The sequence below is a fragment of the Trichechus manatus genome, unplaced genomic scaffold, assembly GCF_000243295.1.
Source record: "Trichechus manatus latirostris isolate Lorelei unplaced genomic scaffold, TriManLat1.0 scaffold00157, whole genome shotgun sequence".
Classification (NCBI taxonomy): domain Eukaryota; kingdom Metazoa; phylum Chordata; class Mammalia; order Sirenia; family Trichechidae; genus Trichechus; species Trichechus manatus.
In genome coordinates, this window is record NW_004444093.1 from 5819967 (window position 1) to 5830795 (window position 10829).

The 10829-nt window shown below is 56.9% G+C and overlaps 1 protein-coding gene across 1 annotated transcript; it reads right to left on the minus strand.

Moving 5' to 3' along the window:
• Nucleotides 1-996: 996 nt before the first annotated feature.
• LOC101351530 (RIMS-binding protein 3C) lies at nucleotides 997-5961 on the minus strand. Its single transcript, XM_023740541.1, has 2 exons — nucleotides 1297-5961; nucleotides 997-1257 (listed from the first exon to the last, which is right to left on the minus strand). Exons 1-2 carry the CDS (start codon nucleotides 5959-5961, stop codon nucleotides 997-999), a joined length of 4926 nt encoding a protein of 1641 aa, XP_023596309.1.
• Nucleotides 5962-10829: the final 4868 nt, after the last annotated feature.

Here is a 10829-nt window from a genome sequence, read left to right on the forward strand (position 1 = left end):
TCGTTGCTGGGCATCGAACAGAAGCCAGGACAGATGATGCGTCTGCTTGGACCTCCCATCCCCACCCTCCCAGAGGGCCTAGGAAGACCATGAGGGAAGGCAACTCCCAAGCTCTGTGACCTTTGACAAGGGGAGCTCCTCTGAGCCTCAGGTGGCTCACCTATAAAATGGGGCAAAGAAGGATATGCCCTCCTGGGAGGGGCCCTCCGAAGCTCCTGGGGGAAAATGGCAGCCATTAAAGCCATGTGGAGTGGATCACCAGCCAGAGACGTCCACCCTTCCTGCCACCAAGGGCTCACAGTGACGCAACCAGCCCACGGATGCACTCAAGGAGGCCTTGCCCTGCTGAACCTCGGGGCCTGCCTCTCAGCGCAGCTGGCGGCCACACCCTCTGCTGCCCGGCTGGCTGGCAGACCCCGAGCTGGGCTCACCCCAAAGGGTCCAGGGGTGCCCTGTGCTCCCTAGCCAGGCCCCCGGACAGAAGAGAGATGGCGGGGAAGGTAGGCTTGTGTTTCCTTTGTGTTTTAACTTCTAAAATATTATTTTTTCTCTGTGAACATTTTAATGAGGGGCTGAACATGAGATAGGAAAATAACATTCTAATCACTTTTTTTTTTAAGATGTAGACTTTTCTTGAGACTTTCATACAAGGAAATGGATGAATAATGTCAAACTCCTCAAGAAAACACATATTGACCACAGAAAAAGGCACCTCTTAAAATACCTATTATTGTTACCTACGACTCTATAACAGTCCAACAGACTCTTGGGGCTTCGAGTTTTGTTTTCTTTTGGAAACAACTAGACTTAGACCTAAGCCCTGCCACTCTCAGGAGCGAGGGGACACGTCATGGTGCCATCAGTTCGAACCGTGGCACTTGGGGCAGATGCTGCTGATGGAGACTATGGGGGTGGGGGTGTGAAGGTCCCAGTGCTTGCTGTCTTCTTGGGCTGGAGGTGGGGGGCCAGAAGCTCTACTCCGGCTGGATCGCTTACTCACTCTGCGTGGAAGGACATGTGATCCAGGAGGTGGGCTGGGACGAGGCCCCGGTGGCCTCCTGACTCCCCATAGTAGAATCCCTGGTCATCCACAGGCCCATAGACTGTGACCATGTCCCCTGCCCTCAGAGACAGCTTGCCCTTTGCCCGGCCCCCTGCTTGCCTGTCTCTGGGGTCATAGTCCTGAGCGGCCATCATGGTCTTTGGAGTCCACAGTGGGGATCTCTTGGTATTCCCTTGGGCCGTGGAGAAGGAGCTCTGGTGGCCAGTGAGCCCCCCAACGTCTTCCAGGGAGGCCACAGAGCTCAAGTGCCCTTGAGCCGGCAGATGCCACCTCCCATTGGTCCACTCCCTGCCCACCTTTGCCTCTGCCACCAGGTGCCCAGGGATGTTGCCCACCTGTCCACCGTACTCACCACGGTAGAAGCCCTTGGGGTCTGGAGACCCCCACACCCTCAGTAGCTGCCCTTTCTGGAAGGCCAGCTCCTCCTCTGCAGCCTGGGGGCTGACAGACATCACCAGGGGGTCATAATCAAAGAGGGCCATGAAGACCCTGGCCAGAATGTCCGACTCCTGCCCCAGCCATGTGGGATAAACCCTAGACATCTTGATGACTTTGCTGGACAGAGTTGGACACAGCACCGAGTTCGGCTCATGGACCTGACTCTCTTGCTTGCCCCCAAATGCCTGTCCTCGCCCACTCTGGGCCCTGAGCAACTCCCTCTGCCCTTGCCGCTCCGTGCCCCACACATGGAAGCACACTTCTGTCTCTTCTGCCAACATTTTGTGGCAGTCAGATACATACTGCTGGCTGGGGCCCTGCTGGGCAGGGCCAGACACTTGAGCATCCTGCTTTTGCCTGAGGGCCTTCTCCAGGGAAGCCTTGCACTGACAGGGCACTTTCACGGGCCCACACTCGGGTGAAGGATGGACGAGTCCTGGAGCGGGGCTTTTGCTGGTGCCCACGTCCTGGTAGTGGTTTTCTTCCCCTGCAGACTGGCTGCCAGGTAGTGGTTGCCTGTGGTCCTGGATACTCTTTGGGAAGAGCAGGTCCTTCCTGCAGACCTCCCAGGCCTCTGGGATCCCCTGGGCTTGGCTGCCAGCCCCCGAACTTGGATACTCTCCTTCTGAACTCAGGGTGGGCACTGGGGACCACTTCCCTGGGGGTTCTTCAGGGAATGCTTCTAGAAACTCTGCCTGGGGCTCCCCACAGCTTCTAGGGGCATGGGGGTTGGCCTTGGCACTCAGAGGAGCCAGCGCTGGCTTCTGGGGGCAGACAGGGAAGGTGACTCTGCAGGTGGATGGGTCGCCAAAGGTATAGCCAAAGGGAGAGGTCTCCGTCAATTGGTGACATGTGAAACAGTCCTCCGGAATTTGGGCCGGCACCGAATCCAGGGACTCACCACAAAGGGACATGGTTCTCACTGAGACCTTCTGGCACGTCAAAGGTACTTGTAGAGAAAAGTCCAGCAGGGTGCTCCCAGCAGTGGCATCAGCCACTTCTGCAACCTTGAGCCCATCAGCATACACAGCATAGCCCGTGACTTGGACACCGTTTGAGGACCCAGCTGAGTTGATGGTCACAGGAAGCCAGCTGACCACCAGGAGGCCTGGCAACGAGTGGTGCTCCACCAGTACATCCAGTGGAGGGTCAGGGGGTCCAGCCAAGGGTGTGGCAAAGGTGATGGTGGAGGACATGGTTTCCCAGTGCACCTGCAGCAAGTCCCACGGCAGTCGTACCTCCACCCGCACCTGGTATCTGGTGGCGGGATGCAGGCTGTGGAAGGTGTAGCAGCTCACACCTGCTGGGGTCAGTGCATGCTCCTGGTCATCGAGGTACACCATGTGGGGGTGGCTGCTGCTGCTGCAGACCCAGGTGATCTCGACAGATGTGGATCTGACATTCTGCAGCCCTAGTTGCATGGGGGCCACACAGAGGGGCCCCCTGGCCCCTAGAAGGGCTCTGGAGAAGCCCTGCTCCTCTACACTCTGCAGCAAGCCCAGCCGGCGGGCTTCCATCTTTGTATCCAAGATCTCCACTGCCACTTCTGTCTTGGAGCCCGCATTAGCCACCGGGTGTGACCCCCTGTCGGCTGCAGCATGGGTTTTCCCTGGTAAGAAGCTGAGACTAGTGTCTTCCTGTGAAGCTTTGCTCTGTCTGGCCGGGAGCAGAATGGGGTCAAGGTTGGGGGACTTGGAGGGGAGGCAGCCCAGAATGTCACTGTCCAGGACCTGCTCCACCAGGTTGGAGGGCACAAGCCCCTGCCGGCCATCCTCAAGCTCCCCCTTATAGAAGCCATCCTCATCCATGTCGCCAAAGATGTAGACGTAGTCTCCAGCTGTGAGGGGCAGCTCCCCCTCAGGGTGCTCATTGGGCCCCTCAAATGGGTTGTAGCTATACCGGGCCAGGAAGATCTTGACCTTTGTGGTGGTGGGGGCCTCTAAGACCCCCATGTCCAAGGTCGGGGACACATTGTCCAGCTCCAGGTCATCCACCTCGCTTGCTGTGTCCAAGTCCAGATTAGGGCAGGACGGCACAGTGGCCCACATGGACTCCATCTCTGAGGAGGAGTTAGAGCTGGCTTTCTTGGCCTGGGGCCTAGAGTCTGGAGGCCAGTCTGCAGGGACTCCGGCTGGTACGTGGGGAGCACTGGCTGGCTCCCCAAGGGCAAATTGGCTCTCTGTCAGTGAGGCTTCCCTCATCTGCTTGTCCCTGCTGGGCTGGGACAGTGCTTGGTCTTCAAGCCCTTGTTGGAACTTGGGCCTTCTGGTGCCCCAGGCTGGGGACTTAGGGACTTGGGTGGCCTCTCGGGGCTGACACTGCAATGCCCAAATCTCCTCCTGGGCAGCCTGGAGGTCCCGCAGGGCATTCCGCAGGTCGTGCTGCAGCTGCTGCTGCCTGTCCTGCCCGCGCGCCGCCTGCTGAAGCAGCTGCTCCGCCAGCAGGCCTGCGGTGTCGCGCTCCTGGCACGCGCGGCCCAGCTGCCCAAGCACGTCGCTGTTCTCCGCCTCCACCTTCCGCACCCAGTCGGCCTGGGCCTGCAGCCGTGCGTTCTCCTCTGCCAGCCAAGCGCCCTTGCGCAGCGCTGCCTGCAGCTGCGCCTCGGCCTCGTCACCTCGTCGCCGCGCCGCTGCGGCCTGCGCGCCCAGCTCCTTGCACTCGCGCCGCCGCGCGCCCAGCTCGCACTCCAGCTCCTGCACCTGGCGAAGCGCCTCGTCGCAGGGTGCGCTCTGGCCGCCCGCCTCCGCGCGGGCGCCACCCTGGCCCCGCTGCACGGTCAACTGCCTCTGCAGGCGCAACACCTCCCGCTGGGATTCGCGCAGCAGCCGGTCCAAGTCGCTGACGTTGAGCCACTGCGTGCCAGGGGAGCCCCCTCCAGGGAGCGGGGCGTTGCCGAGGCCCGAGGCGAAGCGTGCCTGCAGCTGGTGGCACTCCTGCCGCAGCTCCTCGATCTGCTTGTCCTTGGCTTGTAGCGCGCTCGCCTGTTCCGCCAGGTCCCGGGTGCGCTGGCGCACGAAGGCCTGGCACAGCTCCAGGTCTGCGCGGCTCTCACCGGGCACCGGCGCGCTCACCGCCAGCAGGTTGGTTTCCTGCAGCTTGCGGGCGCGGTCCTCTAGGCGCTGCGCCAGGCCGGTCAGTTTCGCGTTCTTCATCTTTAGCCGCTTAACCTTCTCGTCCGCCTCGTTGGGGAAGCCGGCGCGCCGCAACTGGCTGTTCTCCTCGCTCAGGACCGAGCAGCGGCTGGCCAGCACCTGCAGCGCCTCGGCCAACTCCGAGTTCCTCTTCACCAGCGCGGGATAGTCCAAGCCCAGCGAGGGGGTCAGGGCCTCGCAGGGCTGGCTCCCCGAGCCTTCTCCGCCTCTCGGGTCGCTAGCTTTTCTGTGCTCCGACGGTGGCAGGGGAGCGGGCAGGGGCGGTGGTGGTGGCGGTGGTGGTGATGGTGGTGGTGGTGGTGGTGGTGGCGGCGGCGGCGGCGGCGGCGGGGGGCTTGGGGAGCCTGGAATGGAGGCATTTGGCAAGCAGGAGGTCAGCTCTTCGGCTTCGGAGCCCTTGGGACGACTCCGGGTGCTGTCGAACGAGCGGCATTGGGCGGGGGCCAGGGAGTCGACGGAGCTCGCGCGCGTGGGGAGCAGGCGGTCGGAGGAGCTGGAGCGTGCGGTGGGCACCAAGTCGAGGGAGCGGGAGCGCACGCAGGTGCCGGTGCTCAAGCTGTGGAGGGATCCTCGTCGACAGGTCGGCTCTGGGCGGCGGCTGGCGGCCTTGGGCGGCGGTTCTTCCGAGACACGCACGGCCTGGGGGCCGGGGGTCGCAGACAAAGCGGGGCGCCAGCGGAAGTGCTCTAGAATGTACTTGAGGAAGAGCTGGCGCTCTACGTCTAGCGCCGCCTGCAGGTAGCGTATGCGCGCGGCCTGCTCGCTGTCTGTCTCCCAGCGCAGCTGCGCCAGCACGTCTTGCAGGCGACAGCGGCACTGTGCGGCTGCCACCTCGGGCGCCCTCGCGCGGCCGCAGTGGCCGCGGTTCACCAGCTCCTCGGCCAGCTGACGCTGCAGCTCCCGGGCCTGGCGCACGACGCCGTCGCGCTCGCGATGCAGCAGCTGCTGCAGCTGCCGCATCTCGGCCTCCTTCCAGCGCAGCAGCTGCCGGATCTCGGCCTCGCGCTCTCGCAGCACTGCCTCCTGCAGCTTCCGCAGCTCCCGGCCGCGCTGCGCCTCCCACTTGGAGCGCAGGTGGTCCACCAGCTGCTGCCGCTGCCGCTCGCCCGCCTCTCGCAGCTGGCGCTCCTGGGCGGCGAAGCGTCGCCGTTCCGCTCGTCCGCGCGCCCGCTCCGCCTCCAGCTCGGCCCGCAGCTTCTCCAGTTCTCGCCTCTGCTCTTCCAGCACCGCCGCCGCCGGGCCCGGGCTACCCGGCTTCTTGGGTGATGCGCGGCCGCCCCCCAAGGGGTTGGGATAGTCCTTGGTCATGGTGGCCGCGGCCTGGCCAGAAGTGTGACCTCACCTGGCCCAGGCCGCCGCTCACCAACGGCCACCGCCCGGGCCGCAGCCAACTGCCCCGCGCGCCTCTTCCGGCGCCCCCTGTGGGTCTCCGCGCGCCCCTTCCGCCTCTGGGCGGGTCTGCCCCATCACCGCGGGCGGCGCTACCTGCACCCAGGCTCAACCCGGCCAGTTTCCCTCCTGGGATGCCCGGGGTCTCTGCCCTCTGGCTCCCCCTTTTCCTGCTCCTGGAACCATGTCCCTTGTCACCTCTTCCAGGCACACTCCCAAGCAGTGTGCAATCCCTTCCAGGCTGAGGTGCTCAGTGGGAAGCCCCTGACGCATCCTCTGGGACCTGGAGAAAGGGGCCTTGTGGCTGAAGATCATGGCTAGAGTGTGAGCTGACTGGGGCTGGCCCTGCCTGGGGTGGGGACAGAGTTCAAGTGGCATGTTTGGCCTGCACAGCAGGATAATGCCCCCACCTGAGGCCCCTCACTAAGGAGGGTGTTTGGGGTGGGTGCATTTGGAGAGCCCTTGTCCTTCCTGTAGTCTGGGAAGGGTGCCTGAAACCCTGACCTGCCTGTTCTTGATTCATCTTTGTATGTCCTGCAAGGAAGCTCAGAGAGATACGGTGCTCTCCACGTGTACAGAAGTAGCTGAGTAGGGATTCAAACCTGCAAATTCTGCCTACAACGTCCCTGGGCACTCTGACCCCATCCGCCCCAAGGCTTTCTCATAGAAAGGAGCCTCACATTTGGAGTTGCGGAAGGAGAGGGGAGTCAAACGGAGTCCTGAGTGGGAACTGCCAGTCAGAAAGGAGGGAAGGAGGTGAGAAAACAGAACTGCTGTGCCCCTCTGGCTCACCATGAGGGCCCACTCCACCCTTCGGTCTGGTCTGTTTACTGGCAAGGTAAAGCCCAAGGCCCCTGTGTGCTCAGCCCAGTCTCTGTGTCACCTCCCCGGAGATAGCAAGGTCAGAGAATCTTCCATATCCCTCCAAGGGGCAGTGTGGTCTGGTGGTGAGATCTGTGAGCCTCTGGAGTCCAACAGCCCTTCAGCTTCCTGTGTCACTTCTATGCCCTTATCTGTAAAATGGGCTAATAGTGCAGCCCACTCAAGGCTGTGCGGCCAGGGAGAGTTCCCTTTCCACTTGGAGACTCCATTGTGTTGTGTGAGGGTTCAATGAGGTGGGATGCCTCGTGACAGGTGGAAAGGGTTGGAGAGACCTGAGTTTCCTTCCGGGCTCTTCCACGCTTTATCTGGGTGACCACAGCAGGTTATCACTTCTCCAAGCCTCTGCACCATGGACATATTGATAGCCACAGTCTCCCAGGGTTGGAGAACATGGGAGACTTTGTGGCCCGAGGCCAGGCGTCGGGTAAGAACTGCATAGAGTTCTGTGTAAATTCCCAGCTTCCGTCCATGGCTTTGCCTTGGCCCCTGCAAGCTTCTTACAGATGCCCGAAGAATCCCTCTGGCTCTTGTTTACCCCTAGGCCTTTGTATGTGCTCTTCCCCCTGGCAGCACTTCTCCTGATACAAAGACAGCAGACCCCACTGTGGACCAGGTACCTACCATTTGTCTTGCTCAGTGCTAAGTGCAAGCCATATATTCTTATTTGAATCTCTGTCTCAGTTAGCTAGTGCTGCTATTAAAAGAAATACCACAAATCATGGCTTTAAAGAAATGTATTTTCTCACAGTTCAGGAGGCAAAAAGTCTGAATTCAGGGCACTAGTAGGAAACCCTGGTGACGTAGTGGTTAAGAGCTACGTCTGTTAACCAAAAGGTTGGCAGTTCAAATCCACCAGGTGCTCCTTGGAAACTCTATGGGGTAATTATACTCTGTCCTTTAGGGTCACCATGAGTTGGAAATGACTCGACGGCAATGGGTTTGGGTTCTAGGGGAAGACTCTCTGCGGCTCTGGGAGAAGATCCTTGTCTCTTTCAGTTTCTGCAGCCCTTGCGTTCCTCGGGTCCTTGATGATCCTGGCATGGCACATGTCTTTCCCCATTTGTGTTCACTTGTCTCTGCTTCTCAAGAATGATAGGTTTAGGATACACCCTATACTGACATGGCCTCATTAACATAACAAAGAAAATCCTATTTCCAAATGGGATTACATCCACAGGTATAGGGGTTAGGACTCTAAAACATTTTGGGGAACACAGTTCAATCCATAACAACCTCCTATGCCCATTTGACATAGGAGAAGTCTCAAGCCCCAGTGGATCAAGAATTTTGCTCAAGGTCGTCCGGCTGGTCAGTGGGTCCCGCATAAGGCCTGTTTCTGTCCACTCACCTGCTACTTTGTCCTGTCCTTCAGGCTCAACTTAGCAGTTTCCTTCTCCAGAAGCCTTCCTTGATTCTCCAGGCTGGGTCACTTCCCAGAATGAGCTCCAAGGAGAGGTAGGTGGGAGAAGAACCCAGGGCCAGGTGGGAAGGAAGGGCAAGAGGACACTGCCTGCTCTGCTCTACCTACCTTCTATATTCAGCTTACACTGGCTTCACAGACATATCCAAACTCCCTGAGGGACCGAATTACTGGGATGAGGGCCGGGGACCATGGTCTTGGGGAACATCTAGCTCAACTGGCATAACATAGTTTATAAAGAAAATGTTCTACATCCTACTTTGGTGAGTACCGTCTGGGGTCTTAAAAGCTTGTGAGTAGCCATCTAAGATACTCCACTGGTCTCACCCCATCCGGAGCAAGGGAGAATGAAGAAAACCAAAGACGCAACAGAAAGATTAGTCCAAAGGACTAATGGACCACAACTACCACAGTTTCCACCAGACTGGAGTCCAGCACAGATAGATGGTACCCGGTACCACCACCAACTACTCTGACAGGGATAAAAACAGAGAGTTATAGACAGAGCTGGAGAAAAATGCAGAACAAAATTCTAACTCACAAAAAAAAGACCAGAGTTACTGGTCTGACACAAACTAGAGAAACCCCAAGGGTATTGCCCCCAGACACCCTTTTAACTCAGTACTGAAGTCACGCCTGAGGTTCACTCTTCAGCCAAAGATTACACAGGCCATAAAACAAAACAAGACTCAGTGGGCACACAAGCCCAGAGGCAAAGAAGAGAAGGCAGGAGGGGACAGGAAGCTGGTAATGGGGAACTCAAGGTTGAGAACGAAAGAGTGTTGACATATCATGGGGTTGGCAACCAATGTCACAAAACAGTATGTGTATTAATTGTTTAATGAGAAACTACTTTGCTCTGCAAACCTTCATCTAAAGTACAATAAAAAAAAAAAAGGAAAGAAAAATTACCACTGAGATTAAACATTTTCCCACGTTTAGCTATATGTTCTTTTGTGAACTATGTCCCCAGCCTATTTGTCTACTGTAGTTTCTATGTTCTTAATTTTTACAGGCTCACTGCACAGTTTCAAGATCATTCCTTAATCCCTCCTCCCAGAGGGAGTAGAAAGATTTCATGCCTTACCTGGCTTCTTGCCACCATAGAAGTGAGTGTATTCAGCACAGGTAATGTACCTGAAGAAGAGAGAGAGAGAATGTTACTACTATCATAAAATAGAGTCTTTGGAAGTAACTGATGACCTAATCATTCACTCATTCACCAAATGCTCATTAAACACTTAAGTGCCAGGCACATAGTGATGACACAAGAGACGTGGGGATGCACACACTAATACAAAGTCCTGGTTGGCTCTGAAAGAAATCAGCTGAATTTAAAAGAAGATCTAGGAGAAGGAGCTGGCCACATGAAGATCTGGAGGAGGAGCTTCCCAGGCAATGGGACCAGCAGGCATATCAAATGTAAAACCCCTGAGGCAGGGAAGAGCTAGGTGTGTTCCAGAAGAAAGCGTATGCCATTGGAGACAGTGTGCGAAGGGAGGTGTGGCAGCAGATGAAGACTGAGACACAAGTAGTGGAAGTTGACAGAAAACTGTTAGAGGGTTTTGAGTAGGACCTTGATATCACCTACCCTAAGTCTTACAAGCATCATTCTGGATGCTGTGTGCAGGGGACAAGCAAGAGAGGAAGAAGAAAACCCACTCAGGGGAAGACTATAAAAATTCAAGAAGGAGCTGGCATAAACTCCACCTGGGGGGAATGGGATGGGTGAGGCGAGCCGGGAAGACTGGTGATAGGCTGGAGGTGAGAACCAAGAGAAAAGGCATCACAGCCAACTCCCAGACTTTTTGACCGGAGTAAACTGAGTGAACAGTGGTAAGGAAGGTGAGATAGGGAGAAAGAGGTTCAGGGGCTAGAAATCAAGAGTTCAGTTTTGGACATAGTCCATTTAAGGTGTCCATCATACTTCCAAGTGGAGATATGGAGTAGGCAGCCAACTACTGCCAAAACTGGAAAGATCAGCTTTTGGAAGACTGGATGAGATCACCCAGGGAGAACGTACATGGCGAAGAAACCTGGGGCCTGCTGACCTACAGAGGTCTGAGAGAGAAGGAGGAGTCTAGCAGGGGAGACAGAAAAAGAGGCTACAGAAGAGAAGGAAAACAAAGAGCAAGTGGCATCCCACGTACAAAAGAAGGTCTTCAAAAGAAAGAAGTGGTCAACTGTATCCTCTGCTGTTGAGAAGTCCAACAAAATAAGGACTGAGAACTGCCCACTAGCTTTGGTATCATGGAAGTCATGGGGACCCTGAGAAGTGTAGTTCTGACAAGGATGCGTTTATCACCACCCTTATTCAACATTGTGCTAAAGGTCCTAGCCAGAGAAATTAGGATAGAAAAAGAAATAAAGGGCATCCAAACTGGTAAGGAAGAAGTAAAAGTATCTCTATTTGCAGATGATATGATCTTACACACAGAAAACCTCAAAGAATCCAAAAGAAAACTACTGGAACCAATAGAAGATT